The 18521-nt window shown below is 37.0% G+C and overlaps 1 protein-coding gene across 1 annotated transcript in view; it reads right to left on the reverse strand.

Moving 5' to 3' along the window:
- The window catches only part of fam20ca (FAM20C golgi associated secretory pathway kinase a), a 60664-nt gene extending 42981 nt beyond the window's left edge, over positions 1-17683 (reverse strand). Inside the window, exons 1-3 of the mRNA XM_042720861.1 lie at positions 16591-17683; positions 13944-14125; positions 9229-9307 (exon numbers count right to left, since the gene is read on the reverse strand). Of these exons, the coding sequence (XP_042576795.1) occupies positions 9229-9307; positions 13944-14125; positions 16591-17144 (815 nt within the window). The 5' untranslated portion in view covers positions 17145-17683. The remainder of the gene's footprint in view (positions 1-9228; positions 9308-13943; positions 14126-16590) is intronic.
- Between the last annotated feature and the right edge of the window lie 838 nt (positions 17684-18521).

Raw genomic sequence — 18521 nt, forward strand, 5'->3', positions numbered from 1 at the left:
TCATTAACAGATGGAATTCCTGATGGCAAAGTTCATTTCACACTTTCAAGTGCCCTAAAAAAAATAAAAATAAAAATAAAAATGGGTCAAACACAAACATAAAATGTTTTAGTGGTATATATTGCTTGCAAAACGACAACAACAAAAACAACAAACTAATAAAATAGGCAGTATACATGTATACTTTTGAAAGGCCATTAATGGAGAAAGAAGCTAATGGTAACCATGCCAAACCTTCAGCCCTTGGTCCATAGATTAAACATTTTGTCCTTTTCTCATTAGGGTTTACCAGCATTTTTATGTTGTCTAGATCTGACTGCCTCATCAACAATCTGTTGCAGTCAGATTTGACATTTTGTAATCCCCAAACATCATGCCTTTCAACAGGTCCCACGTCTGCCACTCTTAAAAATCCTACTCTTTGCCACATACAATGCATAAACTTAACTTCCTGTCATGGCTGAGGGCTTAGACAGCGTGCTCTAAACATTACCCAAGTTGTCATATTTCATGGAGTTTGACATGTGAACTGCCGTAACAGGATTTGAACCTAAAATATTCTAAGCCTCTTTCACTATAGCAGAATATTTCAATATGAGATCCAATAGAGTGTGGCAAATGTACTGTTTTATTTATTTATTTTAAATACGCTTATCCATTGACCATAAAACATTTTTTTTATCATGCATCTTTTTTTATTCCTGCCCATATTTTTAATCAGCAAATTCTCTCCCTTTTTTCATTTTACATGACAAAACGCATCTGATTCTGTGAATAAACCTGAATTTTCCAACTGGAATTTCCATCTGCATTCCAAAACAACACAGATAAATACTGCTTAGTCTGAAAACCTGCGATGCAGGTTTTGACATGCATCGTGCTTTATCAAAATGATTTCCCATGTCATAAATAATGCATTAATAACATAAAAGTACATGCAATCTGTCCTAATACGTACCATGAAGACACTTGATTGTGCACAGCCCACAACAGAACCAACTAGAAGCTGGAACCACAGAGATACCATTGAGTTACAGTGACAATCAGATTGAGTATGGGGGTGATTGTATCTCCCTGGGTGAGCTGCATGTAATATTCTACATGACATGAACATATTCTGCATTATAGCGTTGAATGCACAACAGCTGTAGCCGAAAATACTTTCTCTGTTGCTGCTGTGAGAGTTCATATCAAAGCACTGTAGCAATTTCAGAACCAATATGAGGGGGGAAAAAATCATTAACATCAAAGGAGTGGAAAACTCAAACTTGGCTCTTAGCTTAAAGATCCACAAGATATTTTGCTGTGTGAGAGTTTTTGTTCCTGTTAAGGCACATCTAGTCTGACATACATTTTAAAGAGCTTCTCAGTGCTCACCGACCAAACTTGTAGCTTGTAAATAAATGAGAGCTGTTTGAGGGCTCATGACAGTGTCTAAAACAAACATGCTTAGTGGGACATGTTTCTCAAGCAACAACATTTACGGTCCTGGAACAATATTCCTGTTAACCAGTCATTGGCCTTTTAGAGGTTATGATAAGTTCCTGGAGTCAGAGATTGAATTATGGATGGATCTGATAATAAAAATTATCAGAGGATTATAAAAGGAAGACAAAACAAAATGTTGTCGTACATATGCACTTTGAATGCTGTTATCCAAAGTACCTTGCATTTGTATTCAAGGCATGTTTATCAGTTCACATTTTCCCTCAGAATCAAAATGAGCAAAAATAAATATCACAAGCCTGAACAGAATAAATTGATAAACACCACTAGATGCAATATAAATGATAAGAATAAATTGATATAAATAATAATGTATATGTATATATATATATATATATATATATATATATATATATATATATATATATGTATATATATTTTTATCTCAAATCTAGTGGTGTTTATGAATTGTGTGGCCTACACACCTTGTTTTTAGACTTCTATTAAAGTGTGGTGCAGAGTCTCTGGTTGTTGTTTTGCCCTGTGAATCAAACCTTTGACTTTGGCATTGCTTACATCTCACTCTAAAAATGGGAATATGTGAGTATTTACATATTCATATTTTGGTAACCACAAAAGTTAAGATTACAAGTCACTAATGCTAAAAGTCATGTTCGGTTAATGAGATTTCTGTTAAAATGCATATGGACATACATTGACAAAATCATCCATCATTATTTTATTGATGGTATATGACAAATATGGTTTTAGATTTGAGTTTCAATACTTGTTGTTTGATTAACTGCTAGGGGTGGCACAAGACAATGTGGTTGTGTGAGATAAATTGACAATACTGAAAACTAATGACAGACAGCGAACCTCTTTTAAAGCTTTTGAAGAATGGCCTGGAGGAACTTTCCCATGAACCAATCATGTTTAAGTGTCATTGTTAGGGTAAGCGCTAATGCTAGCACTAGTTGACAAGAATGTTGTTACATGGACAACAAAAGATGTTGATTCAGGAACATATCCTGGGTAAATCATGTTGTGTACACATGCAAACAATCTCAACATCTGATTCACAGTCTCTCATTGTTGTAACTTGACGGATCACTGGAAGGAATCTTGATTGTCAAGTTTGTAAATCTACCCAAAACAACACCGTGTCTCCTTCCTTCTCTTGTGAAAGAAGTGCACTTTTTTTGTATCTAATGTGCACATTTTAATCTTAAAAGTATGTTTAAAAACTGTACTCACAGGTATTATAATATCAATAAAAAAGCCACTTAAGTGTATTTAAAGAGTGTGCACTGTTTTCAACACACTTGAGTAAAGTGTGACTTTTACACTTGACTTTTAAAGATAATTTTGTAGAAATGTCAAAAGAAAAGTTATACTTTAAAGTACATTTTAATTATAAATCATTGTTTTAATAATATTTAAATACATGATATACAAGTAATTTCATATAAAATTATACAATCATCCTTTTTTCATTTAATTGTAAATTACATGCACTTAAGTGTCTGAAAACATTACTGTCACGCCCCACGAGCTCCATGACCCAGTTTCTCCTCCGTCTAATTAGTCATTCTGTTCACCTGTGTTCCTCCTAATTCCCTCGTTATCCTGTATTTAAGCCCCAGTCTGTTCATTCTGGGTTTGTTGGGTCTACATGTTGTGAACGTGTGTCATCTTCCCTTTCTGGTGTGGATTTACCCTTGTTTGGATTTAATAAAATACTGTTTGCTGTTCAACGTCTCCATTGTTCCTTCTGGCAGCATTATGTGACAGAAGACCCGAACGAGTACCGTTAACCTTGAGTTTTTCCATCCGTTTGTTTTCTGCATTTTTCCAGTGTTTTGTTTTCTGTTTTCCCTGTTGTTTCCCTTATGGATCCCCTTGACGCAAGGTTTACTGCCCTCACCTTTCCCTATTGGAGTATGCGGTTGAGTTCAGCCAGCTCAGCCATTCAATGATGCTTCGCTGAACGTGTTATTCTGGATCGGAGCTAATTACTACCGCCCCGTAAACCTCCCAGACACCACTGGACTGAGTTGGAGGGAAGCGATCATCTGGTGTCTGGAGAGTGTCTACGTCCGTTCCAGAGCACAGCCAAACCCAGAGCCCAGCCCACCATCTCCCCGCTGCATGGAGCATTAGCTCGAGCCCACCGTTGACGGAGACAGGGTGAGATAATATTCTGGTTTGATGGAGTTTTTGCTTGAGGCTGCGGTTGATTGTGTGACTGATGTTGCTGTGTTTGGCGCGAGAGGGATGTGGTTTCCATGTCCTGCCCAGAGAGGGCTCCGGTTCCCAGTCCAACCCAGTGAGGTCTCCTGTTTCCATGTCCAGCCCAGAGAAGGCTCCCATTCCTGAATTCAGTCCTGAAAGCCTGGAGGCTCACAAATGCCCACTTCTGCCTCCTCCTCCGCTGTCATCTGGCAGGCCCTCTGCTCGCCCTCAGTATCCCTTGACTTCGCTTCCAGCCTCTAAGCCTCTGCCCGTTGACCTGTTGGCTCCACCATGGGTCCTAGCTCCCTCTTTTCCTCAGTCCACTAGCTCCACTGGGCTCCCTCGTCCCTCCAGCTCCGCCTTGGTCTGGTGTCGACCATCTTGCGCCTCATCCCTCCGCTCCTCAGGCTCCTTCATCCCCTTGGCTCCACCTCAGTCCTCTGTCACTCCAGCTCTACCATGGCCTTTCAGATCCACGCCTCCATGTCACATGCTCCAAGTCCCTCCTGTTTCCTTCCTGGCTCCTCCCTTCATCTGATCAGACCTGGCTCCTCCCTCCATCATAACCTCCCTGGACTCTGTCTGTTAGCCCCCTCCCAGGTGTCTGTCCTCCTCTTGAGCCTTCTCCCAAGTTCCCACCCATCCCTCCTTCTGTTGTTGTTATGGTGCGGGATGGGCCTTCCGGGAGTAATGAGTAATGTCATGCTCCTGGACTTTGTGTTTTCCCTCATCATGTGCTCCATGACCCAGTTTCTCCCCTGTTTAGTTAGTCATTCTGTTCACATGTGTTCCTCCCAATTCCCTTGTTATCCTGTGTATTTAAGCCCCAGTCTGTTCAGTCTGTGTTTGTCGGGTCTACATGTTGTGAACGGGTCATCTTCCCTTCCTGGTGGATTTACCTTTGTTTGGATTTAATAAAGACTGTATTTGTTATTCTATGTCTCCATTGTTCCTTCTGGCAGCATTACGTGACAATTACATTCAGTTTGAACATGTATATTCTTTTAAAGTATATTATTTCTGTAATAGGTACTCCTTTAAAAGTGTACTTCCTTTTCACAAGGGCTTTTTCTAATCTTATCTCTCTCCTTTCTCATTCCATGGCGATCAGCAGCATTCATTGCTGTGGTGTGGAATAATTAAACCATTCAGTGAGCATGGCTTTCCTGTAAAATACAGCTACTCCTTCCTCATTTTGATGGGATGAGTGCTTTTCCATGGCACAAGTCCCACCGGCTGGTCTCTGAATGAACATGGAGAAGGTAGAGTGAAAGGTTGCACAATGATTTATTGCTGCATTTGCACCTAGATCCCAGTCAGATAACTCAAGTTCAATAAATTCCTCTCACATACACACACGCGTGGCTTTCTAAGATGGCAGGAACCAGAGCTGTTATCCCTCCATGTGCCTGCAGATAGATTAGCATCCCGCTCAAAGCAGCAGCACATCAAAAAAAGCTTTGATGCTTAGTACGGCTGCACAGAGGGGCAGGTGAGGGAAAGGGTGGCCCCGTGCTGTCAATGTGGATTTTGGGAAATACTCCCAGCTTTTAGAGCTGGAGAACTCTATAGCCTTCTTGGAGTGGGAGATAGATGTAGAGCCTGGGAAAAGGGGAAAACCTGCAGCTTTATTTGGGATGACAAAGCACCTGCTTGCTGTGTTGAGGATGGCCGTGTGCTCTGGATGTTCAGTGGTTTGTATGGGACCATATGGAATGCAATTCATGTCAATGATATGATGAACAGATGATTCTTCATGCTTAGTACTTGGTATTTGCTTTTTAGCAGTGATCGTTCAAAGCATAAACGCAGAAATGAATGCCAAGAGTTACATGAATGACAAAAGTTAATTGACACTTCCAAAGTATAATTGCTCAAAACTGTGAAATGCAGCTTAAGAGAACTCTGTGTTTGTCAGTATAATCTGTCAGTTGTTGTCTCTGTCTAAATTATTGTTTAACTACTGCTTTTATTACATGCATTGTTAAACACTCCACTAAAATATTGTCTCCTTTCATGATCTTTCTTGAGAACTAGATGAAAGCTGGGATTTCAACAGAGAACATACAATACACAGTGTTTGTTTTTTGTATTGATAGCATATATTATCCTAGCAAATGTGTATCATATAAATACACAAAGACAGCGACCTTCTCAGATCTAGTCATGACCTTAATGTCAAAGAAAAGCTATTTCGATACAGTAATGTGACAATTTTTTGTCCCGTGTGAAAAAAAAAAATCTTTAAATTGAGGATTTTAAAAAATATGTCAAAAGTAGATTTTAACAATTTACTTCTATTAAAGGGAAACTCCACCCCAAAATGAAAATTTTGTCATTAATCACTTACCCCCATGTCGTTCCAAACCTGAAAAAGCTTTGTTTGTCTTCGGAACACAATTTAAGATATTTTCGACGAAAATCGGCTCAGTTAGGCTCATATTCTCCAAAATGGCGCTACAGTGATGCGGAGGGACACAGAGGAGACAAATTGTTGAATAAAGTTGTTATTTTTGTTTTCTTCGCATACAAAAAGTATTATTGTCGCTTCATAACGTTACAGTTGAACCACTGATGGCAGATGGACTATTCTGATGATGCTTTCATACTTTTCTGGACATTGAGAGTGTAATTTACTTTGGCAGTCTATGGGACAGTCACAAGCCTCCCGGTTTTCATCCAAAATATCCTAAATTGTGTTCCGAAGACAAACTAAGTTTTTATGGGTTTGGAACGACATGGGGGTACATGTTTAATGACAAAATTTTCATTCTGAGGTGGAGTAACCCTTTAACTACTTGTATTAAATAAATTAAATCAACATTTGTTATGAGCATCCTTTGCTTTCAAAACAGCTTTTGTCCTTGGTACACTTGTGCACAATTTTAAAATTGCAGTATGTAATAATGACGGCTAGTATTTGAAATGGGTTCTGTGATCCAAATTAGAAAAAATATTGTTTCTCCCCCTCCTCCTCAGACTCAGTGCTCACGCAGGTTGTCAGATTGAAGACACGCAACATGACCAAGCGCAACTGACAATGGAAGGTGACGAACTTTACACTGTAAAATGATGAGTTGATTTTAGCATGCCTTTGGTCATAGAGCTTTTAAGATGGATGCCAAGGCTTATTAAGTCAGGTAGTATCTGCAATCTTTGACCCAGTTCGTTTGCTCTCTTCCATGGCTGCAGTATGCTTCTGAAAACTGGCAACCCAGACTGTCGAAATATTATTGGGTAAACTGTAATTGGGTGGAATCACACAGACCAAAACAAAAACAGACATTCTGACATGGAATGCTGATTTTCAAAGCTGAATAACTGGCTGTAGCATTGTTTTTCAAAAAACAAACAAACAAGCAAAAAACAAGTATGTGAGCTTAGCATGTTACCTAAATATCTGCAAATGTATTATAGTATTTTTATATGTTAGCACAGTCAAAAAATTACATACAGGACCTATAAGGTATATTTACAGTTATATTTCTCCAAGCGTCCTGGAAATATTGCCACGGCTATTACGGATTAAGTGTTTCTCATTTTTTTATGAGAAATTTTAAATTAAATTACTGTAAAGCTGAATTACTCCAAATCTGCTGTGATGAAGAAACAAACTCATCTAGATCTTGGATGGACTGAGGATGAGCACATTTTCAGCAAATTTTCATTTTTGGGTGAACTATGCCTTTTATGGACTGTTTGAAAATCACAATCTCCTACTGGTACACTAAAGCAAAAGATAAAAATAACCATCTTAAAGAGAGAGAGAGAGAGAGAGAGAGAGAAAAAACATCTGACTTGCCTAAGATTTCTGCACAATACTGTATTGTACACTCCTACATCAAAACAGAAGTAATTAATCTTGGCCTAAGCCAGTAATTTTTTTCAGCAGGGAGTGCTAATCCAAACATGCATACGCCACCTTGTCTGGTGTGTGAATTGCACATCTCCTGATGCTACTGTTGTGCAATAACTGTGTGTGTTTTTAGCCACCAACTGTTTGTGTGTGTACCCACCAAGAAAGACTAAGAAATCACAGATGGCAATGACAAAGCATAATCAAAGAAAACAAAGACAAAAAAGGTTTTCTTCTGGGTGGAAGCAATCAAGCATCCCCTAGCAATTATCTGATCACAAATGAGTCAGGTAGCCCTGGCAGTGTTGTTTCAACAGAGGGAATATGGCAGACACACTCCGTCGATCCACCCTGTTTTATGTGTGGCTGTTACAGCTTCTGCTGGCAAATATCCCCAAGAGTGTGTGATAGTGTCTTGCAGTTTTTAATTAATGCGTAAGTCTGGCGATGTTAATTAAAACCAGACTGATCATTACCCACCAGGAAAGATCATATGGATACTTGTTCTGCCAGACAACAAATGTCGAACACGACTGAGGAGTTACTCTAATAAGCATTTAGCACAGGTACAGTCTTTAGGGGCATTAAGAAATACTTTTTTTTTTTAATGGGGATTTTTAGGTAAATAACTACTTATTCAATTAATCTTTGCTTTGTTAAATATCCTAATAAAGGGACTTAAAGGGACAGTCCACCCCAACATTTTACAAAGTCACTGGGTAAAAATTATTTCAAACTCGTATACATTTCATATTTTATTATTTTATTTCCATGTAGAACACAAACATAGATGTTTTGAAGAATGCTGGTAACCAAAACAATATTTTATAGAAAGTTGGTAACCAACAAGATATTTTGGATAATGTCGGTAACCAGAAAAGATATATTGAAGAATGTTGGTGACCAAAATATTATTTTTAAGAATGTTGGTAACCAAAAGTATATTTTGATAAAATATTTTATATTTGATAGAATGTTGATTGGTAACAAAAATAGTGGTAACAAAAATTTGATTAGAATGTTAAAAAAAAAAAAAAAGTATATTTTAAAGAATGTTGGCAACAAAAAGTGTATTTCCAAGAATTTTAGTAACCAAAAATATATTTCGAATAATTTTCGTAACTAAAAATATATTTTGAAGAATGTTGGTAACCAAACATTTAGGTTCAAAATGACTTCCACAGTATATTTGTCCATATCATGGAAGTGAACATGACTCAGTTTGGTTATCAGCATTCTTCAAAATATCTTTTTGGTTACCAGCATTATTCAAAATATCTTCTTATTTTACCCCACAAATGAAAGAAACACATATAGGTTTAGAATGAAATGAGGTTGAATAAATGATGACAGAGTTTTCATTTTTGGATGGACTATCCCTTTAAGGCCTAAGAGTTAGAAAAATGATGTGAGTTTAAACTGATTGTGTAATTTGTTAACCTCATTCTATTTTTAACATACTTCTCATATTTTACAGATGTAGAAAGACTACATCTACATACTGTATACTATAATCATCTTAGACAACATCAAAAAGCAGAACAACATGTTTTTGTTGAAACACAAAAGACTTAGTCCACGCCTCTTAAATACACTTAGAATGAAAGTATGCAGGGTAAATTCAGAAGAAAAAAAACAGGTTCTCCACTGGGTGTGCATTCTTTAAACTGAAAGATTGCAATATCACTTACTTCATAGGTTTGAACAGTGCTTGTCCATAGTTCTGGAATGACATGATGAGCTTCAGCTGAGTGCCACCTGACTTCATAGCTGTGAAGGAAACATAATTACTGTAACACCAGCCGACCAGCTTTCTAAAAACAAGACAATATGCACCCACACACCCCCACACACACTAACACAATCTTCTCTTCAGCATTCATGCTAAAAAGCTTTCGCTCTAACTCACACAAGCATGTATTAGCAGTGATGGTTTGCAGTCTTGTAAACAGCACTGATGATTTCTTAGTGTATTTCATCAGACTGTCAGAAAATCTCATGAATATATGAAAATCCCCTTGACTAGTTAAGCAACCATCTGCTGTTTATGAGAGTAGTAGAGTTAAATGGTTGAAAAATCAGTAACGAGTTATGGCGCAATTTTTTTTTTTTTTTTTTTTTTGTAATTTGGTACTTGGTTTTGGTTTTAACAAAAATAGTAAAAAGCTAATCTAACAAAAAAAAAAAAAAAAAACACACACTCAAAATATTTAATTTAAGAATTTAAATTCATGAGGATATATTTACTATATATATATATATATATACACACACACACACACACACACACACACACACACACACACACACACATATATATATACGTATATATATATATATATATATATATATATATATTAGTGCTGTCAAATGATTAATCACAATTAATATATGTGTGTGTACTGTTACACACACATGCATGTATATATTCCAGAAAAATATGTTATGTTTATATATTAAATATTAAATGTTTATATATAATATAAATTATATGAATATAAATATATACATAATAAATATACACAGTACACACACACACATATATTAAGGATTACACACATATACACAGGTATTAAACAGCCCCTGATATACCTTCAAAAGAAGGTAAACAGACTTTCATAAGAATGAACCAATGAACCATATGGACGTTTCATCACAAATGAAGTCCCTTGCAAGTGTTCACAAGCGGTTTGTGTATGTATAGGCCTTTGGCAGCTTAAGTTAGTCACAACAAATCATATTTACTACAAAGCGAATAATCCTCCAAAATTACACCATACTGTCTACAGTGAAGTAATGTTTCTCACGGCTTTCCCAGCAGGGGCTGTGTCAGTGCATGTCTTGCAATTTCTTTTTAAATGCCAGATCCAGACAGTCTAGTTCTGGAAGTCTTAAAACTATGAGAGAACTCAGGATACTGACCTTAGATGAGCAGAAAACAATTTTGTCAGGCTGATTAATGAGATTGGACAGCAAAGATGGCTGATACGGCTTTACGTTGAGTAATCCAAAAATTCTGTATCATATTTCCCCAGAGGGCACCTGTGCAATTCTACAGCAGTAAAGTCTTATTGAACTCATTATTTGAGCAGAGACACGTCAGTTGAAACCAAGCCATAATGCCGTAGCTCTTACTTGTTATTATCTGGTGGATCTGGGTTTACACATACACAAATAAGTATTGTTAAACCACATATCTTTTGATTTGCTTCAATCCCTGGAGAACTGCTCTATTTATCTGATTAAATCTGTCCTATTTTTGCTAAATGTTTCCAGTAAAACACTATTTTAGAGTCAATTTTGAAAGCACTGCAATCACAACAGAGTTATTCACTGAGTGCTAAATTTATAACCTTAATTAATCCTAATATGACTGAAATTACCTCCAGGAAAGTGCTATTTGTTCCAGACGCTGCACTGAACCACACTGTAAAAAGTGAACAAAGACAATTCTTATTGTACCATAGGGGGTAAAGAGTGATTTTTTTTAATGTTAAATATCTTCTCCTATCCCTGTTTAATATGCAGAAAACTACAATTAAGCCATTTGTAACTTTATGAGAAGTGAATATATTTGAATGTACTAAATTACAACTTTATCATTAAAATTTTTGTAATTACAAATATATATTTTAATACGGAATTACACTTTAACCATATTTCATAGACAACAGAAGTAATTATGACATTACATATACAGTAAGTGGGTTGAAAAAACCCACTAAGTTTAGCTAATTGATTTTAATACAAATTTAAACTATAATACATTTTCATTAGCTTGCAAACATTCATCTCACACCTGTTCTTTTAAACTATATTATTTCCATAACAAGTACTCTCTTTATAAGCTAAAGTGTACTTCTTTTTTGCAAAGCTGGTGCAGAAATGACTTCACTATTAATAATCTATTTTCAATAACCCTTAAAATTACTTTATTTGCTGTCAGGTTCATTATTTTTAATTCAGATAAATCCTTTTCATTTAGATGATAGCTACCACACAAAGCAAAGGGAATTTGATGTTTGTAGTTATAGTTTCTTAAATCAGAGACATAAGAGTTCATAAGAATAAGAATAAGAATTCATAAGAGTATCACAATGCACAGGGCTGGAAAAAATAAGTCACTTAAGATCTTCAGGTGGACTTTCAGAGACTAATGGAGAAAGAGTAGTTGTCAATCATACTCTCTCTTGGGAATAAAAGGACGCGTGCATCTGCCGCTTCTGCCTACAGAAATAGGTCCTGATGCTCACTAGCCATCTCAAGTGCCTTGAGTGCATGCACACATAAACATGTCTATGCGGATCATTCTGTACACCTCACAAGCTTCTAAAAAAATACTTCCAAATGACACTTTCCATGAATTGGGGACAAAATACGGTCTGAAACTCTTCAAACTGAAGTAAAATGTTTCCTTTTTTAAGCAACTGAAGAGGGAAAAATGCTTCTTATCCTTCAGAAATGTCAACCTCAAACTAAATATTATATTATATTAAATATTATATTAGCATTATATTATTTTAGTAAGTATAGAAGTGGAAATTATGACATATTCATAAGTCATTATTGTAGGGCGAAAAAAATAAAATTATGACTTGCTAAATCGAAATTATGACTTTAAATTAGTCATAATTATGAAATAAAAGGTTGAGATGATGACTTTAAAAATAATTATGAGGAAAAAAGTCAAAATGACATAATGACTTTATATTGGTCTGACACAACAGAGTGATCTAATGAATTGTGAAGAGTAATATGTGGGACATTCTAAAATGAACTGGCTTAAAACAGTTTGGAGGACAAAGTTCAGTACACACCTTATTAATAAAGCATACTATTTACAGACAAGCAGAATATACCCCAAAATATGAATGCAATGCATTGAATTTGCACGTTAAGCATTTTTCTTCCCCATATAAAATCGTTATAAAGAACAAAACACTTAACATGGCTTAATGGAAAAAGGCAGCGATATAAAAAGTCCAAATCTTTATTTAAAATATATACTGTATACAGGTGTAACCCCTCTCTCCCGGGTCCTCACCGCCACACCTCGTTCTCGTTCCGAGTGAGTCTTGAAACCGGGTCTCCGGTGTGGGAGCCACACGCACTAACAAGGAGGCTAAAGACTGCAGCCACTAGCGTCAGTCACTAGTGCGTCTCTTGAGATTGGGGGGTGAGGTTTTACCTGCACATCACCTACTCACTGGCCCCGTTACACTCACCCCACTAAACCTCACTCCCATCCGGGTCATGGCACCAATGTAACCCCTCTCTCCTGGGTCCTCACCGCCACACCTGGTTCTCATTCCGAGTGGGTCTTGAATCCGGGTCTCTGGCGTGGCAGGCAGATGCACTAACAAGGAGGCTAAAGACTGCAGCCACTAGCGTCAGTCGCTAGTGTGTCTCTTGAGATCAGTGGGGTGCGGTTTTACCTGCACAGCACCTACTCGCTGGCCTCCGTTACACAGGCAAGCAGATTATTAAAGTTTTCTTCCATTAAGCTTCTATGGGTTAGAAAATGCTACCCTGCAATTTATTCTTCTTGTCTGTAAATGGTATACTTTATTAATAAGGTGTGCATTGAACTTGGTCCTCCAATGTCACATTTTTAAGCCACATTAAGCATTTTTAGAACATCCCACATATTCCTACTCTTCACAATTCATTAGACCACCATCTTGTGTCGTGTCATGTCAGACCAAAGTAAGACCAAGTTAAGTCATAATTTTCACTAGTAAAGTCATGATTTTGATTTAGTATATAATAATTTCATCAGTATGTCAAAATTTTGACTTTATAAGTAATAATTTTGACTTTTTATGTCAATTTTGACCAGTTATAATTTTGACTTTTTATCTCATAATTTTGTGTTTTTTTTTTTTGTTTATGACTTTGGTTTTTGTTTTTTTTTTATGACTTAAGTATATGTATGTGTTAGTTTTTTAGTGTTTTTTTTTTTATTTTTGTATATTGTATTAATTTCATTTGTTTAACCTAGTTCTTACAGTAGCTTTGGTAAAATGGTTAGCTTTATTGATACGATTTTATACAATAAAAGCTTATACTTGAATACAAATGTACAGTGTTTAGAAGGGTTTAAAACAAGCCATATTCATGTTAACAGCAAATATTCTCAAACAGTCCCAGTTTCCCCATTCCACACGCACACAAACACTACATTGCACATACAACCAAAAAAGCCCATCTAGCCCCTAAAATTCATTGTAATTCAACCACAATTACACTTTGCAAATCATTGACCTACTTGGCTCATGTCATTCCTATAATAGCTCTAAACCACTTGGCAATAATTGCTTTTGGGATGGCAGCACCGGGTCTAGAGCATTTCCACTTCAGCTAGGCTGCTGCATTAAACAGGAGCAGGTCCTGCACCCAAACTCACCTACGCTGGTGATCTTCTGGGAGACCAGGTCCTTCAGCAGGGCACCGATGACGGGGTTGTGTCTGGAGTAGAGCTCGTATCGGTTAATCCCGATGTGGAAGCGGAGCCAGTTGGGATATGACTCAGCAGTGGCCTCCCCTGTCGGACTGTACTCCTCCGCCTCCACGTTCCCCTCGTTATGCCTGCCGGTAAAGGACGGTGGAGGACATTAGTCACTATCATCACACATGCTGCCTGACAATACGGAAAATATATTTGAATTTATTTTTAAACATACAAGAACCTTTTAACATTTGAGAAATTCAAATGAGGGAAAAACATCAAACTTTGTAAGGCCTATTGAAGAAATCTTGATATATTTATATTTGAATTACAGCAGTATAATATTGCAGTATAAGTGTGTATATAATTACTAGACCCAGATCGATTCTGTATACATTTCCACTGATTTGCTTGGGAAATCAGTTCAGTGGATTTCGACATGATAAAACAAAGCTGAAAACACTTAATTTTCATTTCTCGCTAAAAGCAAAACTGAATTAGCCAAAAGAAGTACACGTTAGCTTTCAAACAGAGCACTTATTATGGAAATAATATACTTTGAATGTCATTTCTATTGAAACTTGATGTATTCAAGCTTCATGTACTGTATTTGTAATTACACATTTGTTATGATGAAGTTGCCATTTCGTATATTTAAAATATATTAACTTTAAAAGTAATATGAAATAACACACTATAGTTAAAATTACTTTACACCTGCTTTAAAATACAAATCTGCACGGTTTTCAATGTAATCAAAAATCAGCTTAATTTGAGTTAAAATTACTCTACGTTTATCTGAAGAGCAGTCTTTTTTTTAATTGTTTGATTTATTCATTTATTTATTGAAATTATATTAAAACTGAGCATGTTTGAATGTGACTGATGCCATGCACAGATAATACTGTGATGGCAGTGGAATGACTGACTACATCAGCTGTACTTCATTTCTCTGAGGCCCCTGACCTCACAACAATACACAAGCTTGAGTTCAATCTATTAAAACATTGTGTCCTATCAAAACATGAAAAGAAAAATTTAAACAGTAACGTGACAGCATCTGGATGACAAGCTTGTCACATGCATTTTCAGTGATTAACAAAACACTGTTAAATCGGCCTTTTAACTCAACTACTCATGTTCAGTTCATCTGGATCTGGATCCGGATCAGTCAGACATGTTAAGTTAATTCAGGCCTGCTTAAAGGCAGTGAGAATAAGCTATCCCTGAAGGACGCGAGAGGTTGCCGGGTGAAGAACAAAAAGAGAGGACATAGAACAAACAAAGGGCATGACACCAACAAAAACCCCTTCAGCTTAATGCATCTGACAGTTCTGAAGAAAACAACACATCACACCAGAGGAACATAGATGAGTCCTAGCAGCAACGCTTTTAACACTCACAATGAGTCAGTATGAACTGGAAATTATAAAAAGCGCCCAAGCCACAGAATCACTTCTTTCCACAACATATGCGCTCTTATTTTTACCTCTAAATTTAAAAGTACATGTACTTCTCTCCTAAATTATTGCTTTTAATCTCTATTTCCATTGAGAATCTGACTTTATTATGACTATTACTATGTTATATTATTATGACCCCTGGGTGTGATGTGAGAAACAATTCTTCTTAGCTGAAAGTTGTTTGTGAAGCTCTTAATTTCCCTGGTGCTAAACACATTTTCAACACTCTTCTCAGTTTCTGTATATATATTGAGAAACAATTCTTCTTAGCTGAAAGTTGTTTGTGAAGCTCTTAATTTTATATATATATATATATATATATACACTATACACACATACAGTAGGTTCTTGACTATAAAAAAAAACTATACCGGGGCATGTTGTCACAATGGGTGACAACACAAAGTGAAGACGTATTTCTCCACAGGATATCTCTATTTAGAGTATTTACCACTTTTCAGCTTAATTTAAATAAGAAACCACACAATACAAAACAATTCATGAAACAACACAAATTATCCCAATTATCTTAATATGACATTTGGTTGATACCAACATATATATAAAAAGAAAATGCTGCAAGATAAAATTTGCAGTTTGTCTAATTGGATTTTTGACTATAAAGCTTATAGTTGTGACAGCTTAACAACTAGAACCAGTCTCCATTCATATTTTAATTATACAAATAACTGGGATATAAAAAAAAATCATTTCATATGCATAAAAATATGTATGCATGCCATTCTTCTTTTCCAGCTGCTTTGAGATAAAATATGAGCAATCACCTTTAATGCTTTTCGTTATATATTCAATTTAGAAGGAAGACTGGGCAAGTTGTCACAGTTTTAATGCTGTGAATATTTCTCAGCACGTTAATTTTCTTATACCAGACACACCTGGTTTTGTCAACAAACAAAACATTGTGAATCATTTAGCAAGGTATGCTGTCACTGGAATATGTGGTTGTCACAATGAAACCTGCAGTTTATTATGACTGATTTAAGAGAAAGTATCTTTGTTTGAAATATGAAATCTTCTCCAGCACCCGGTTTCTTTTAATTATGCACATAACCAGGACTTCAAAGCTCATTTTTATTCATATAACAGCATGTATTTCACGCCAGGTTTAAAGAGGCACTTGCCATTCTTGTTGTCCGGCAGCTTTGGGGTAGAATCTGACATCACTGTTGAGGTTGAACAAGGTGTCATCGTCAGAGAGATGAGGCAGGTCGGTCTTATAGAGGGGTTGCTCATAGAGCGCCTTCAATCTGGAGGAACCCTGGACAGCTCTCTGCTTCTGTCCGCTCACCGTATCTCTCATCAAAACCCTCTTGTCCGAGCCCAGCTGCGGCTGTCTCACTCTCTTTTCAGACTCGGCTCTCTCTGTCACCTTTTCCCGCGAGTGCGAAGTGAGGTTGGAGTTGGGTTCATTGCTGAAATCCTGCAGTAGTCTCAAAGAGTGTTTATTAGGCCAGCCCGGATCGGCGGCGGCGGCTCTGGAGCGCTGTTTGGCCCAGGATCGAGGCTCCTCGCCCGGTGTGTGAGCGCAGGAGCAGCCGCCTCCACCTCCAGCGCTGGAGCTCGATCCCGCCGCGCGCTTCTCCAGCTTGGGTAACAGGTCTATCATGATGTGCATGGTGCAGGCGACTAGAAACACCATTAAAATCAACACGCGAAATTTACGAAATAGGATCATCTTTATACCTAAAGCACTTGCCACAATATGATACAGGCTATATAATAAAGAGATTCAGGGGCGCATGTGGTGTCCTACTGTAATCCGCGTTATGATGGGAGATCCATGTTCAAATAGGTGCGAAAATCTTCTTCTGCATCCCGCGGTTTCCAGAAAGATATAAAGAAAGATTTCTTTTCGGCATAGTTGCGAGTAGCGCGATTTTGATTTTAGGTGAGGTTCAGATGTCCTGTCGCATCCTTACAGGTTCATGATAATGCGCATCTGTAAAATGTCCCGGTAAATAATAACAAAACACGAGGAAATCGCCGCTGTGACTTCTCAAGAACAGCACGGATGTCAGATCGACAGTCCCATGTGTGGATATCTTCAGTATGTGAGGAGCGAGATAAAGTGCATTAGTTCTTCATGAGGAGCAGTCAGTGACAGGTGTAGATGTATCAGTGCCCCGTGTGTTAAATATTGGGATCCTGCCTCTCCTCGTCACAGCATTCAGATTGGCTGAGTCCATGAGACTCTAGGAAGAGCGACTCAAAGATATTCGGCTTGGAATGTCAGTGTAGTTCCCTCTTGTGAAGACAGAGTGTGCTGATGCGCATCAGACTGACATTATTGGTGCCGGTAACTTCCATTTATGGAAAGCTAAATAATGCTTAATAGATCACAACATTATGACTATTAAGGTTAATATATGAGCCAACGGCTCTTGGTATTTTGAATGTGTATCTGTTAAAGAAATCAGTCAAAATAAAACTCACATCATTTATTTTTTCCTCACTGAGGAAAGAAATTCATACGGGTTTGGAACAGCGCAAGGGTGGGTGATTGAATAATGTGTGTTAATGTTATTCATGAAAGGTTTCAGTGTCTGGTGTTTTGGGATCTGTTCAAGCTCAACATTTAAGTTTTAAAGCCAAATACTGTATTGTGATATGCAAGAGCTGTCCATAAACGCTGAGACTTCTGGTTGGGAAAGATCAGTTTAAAGTACTTTATAGACGATTTGAATATAATTTACCAAACTGATAGTCACCAAAGAGATTTTGAAAGATTGGCCTTAAAAGTGGAGAATTGAATCCAGGCAATTGTCAGCATTTTCATCAGAACAATGGTAGGATTTGATCAACATTACACTACACTACTTGATTAAGAGTTATGAATTTGATATGGCAGTCTGCCATGGTTTATGTCTGGGGCATGTATTTTGATGAGAAAGCATTTATCTTCTTTGCTTTGTCTTAATAAGGATTATTACTGACTCAAAACAAGCAGAGGAAAAATGATGTCTCAGAATTAATTACAGTTGAACACAGAGCCCTGGGGGTGATTTAAATGTAAAATTTAGAAAAAAAATAATTGGGGAAAATCTATGCAATT

Source organism: Cyprinus carpio, chromosome B3 (genome assembly GCF_018340385.1).
Source record: "Cyprinus carpio isolate SPL01 chromosome B3, ASM1834038v1, whole genome shotgun sequence".
NCBI classification, from domain to species: Eukaryota; Metazoa; Chordata; class Actinopteri; order Cypriniformes; family Cyprinidae; genus Cyprinus; species Cyprinus carpio.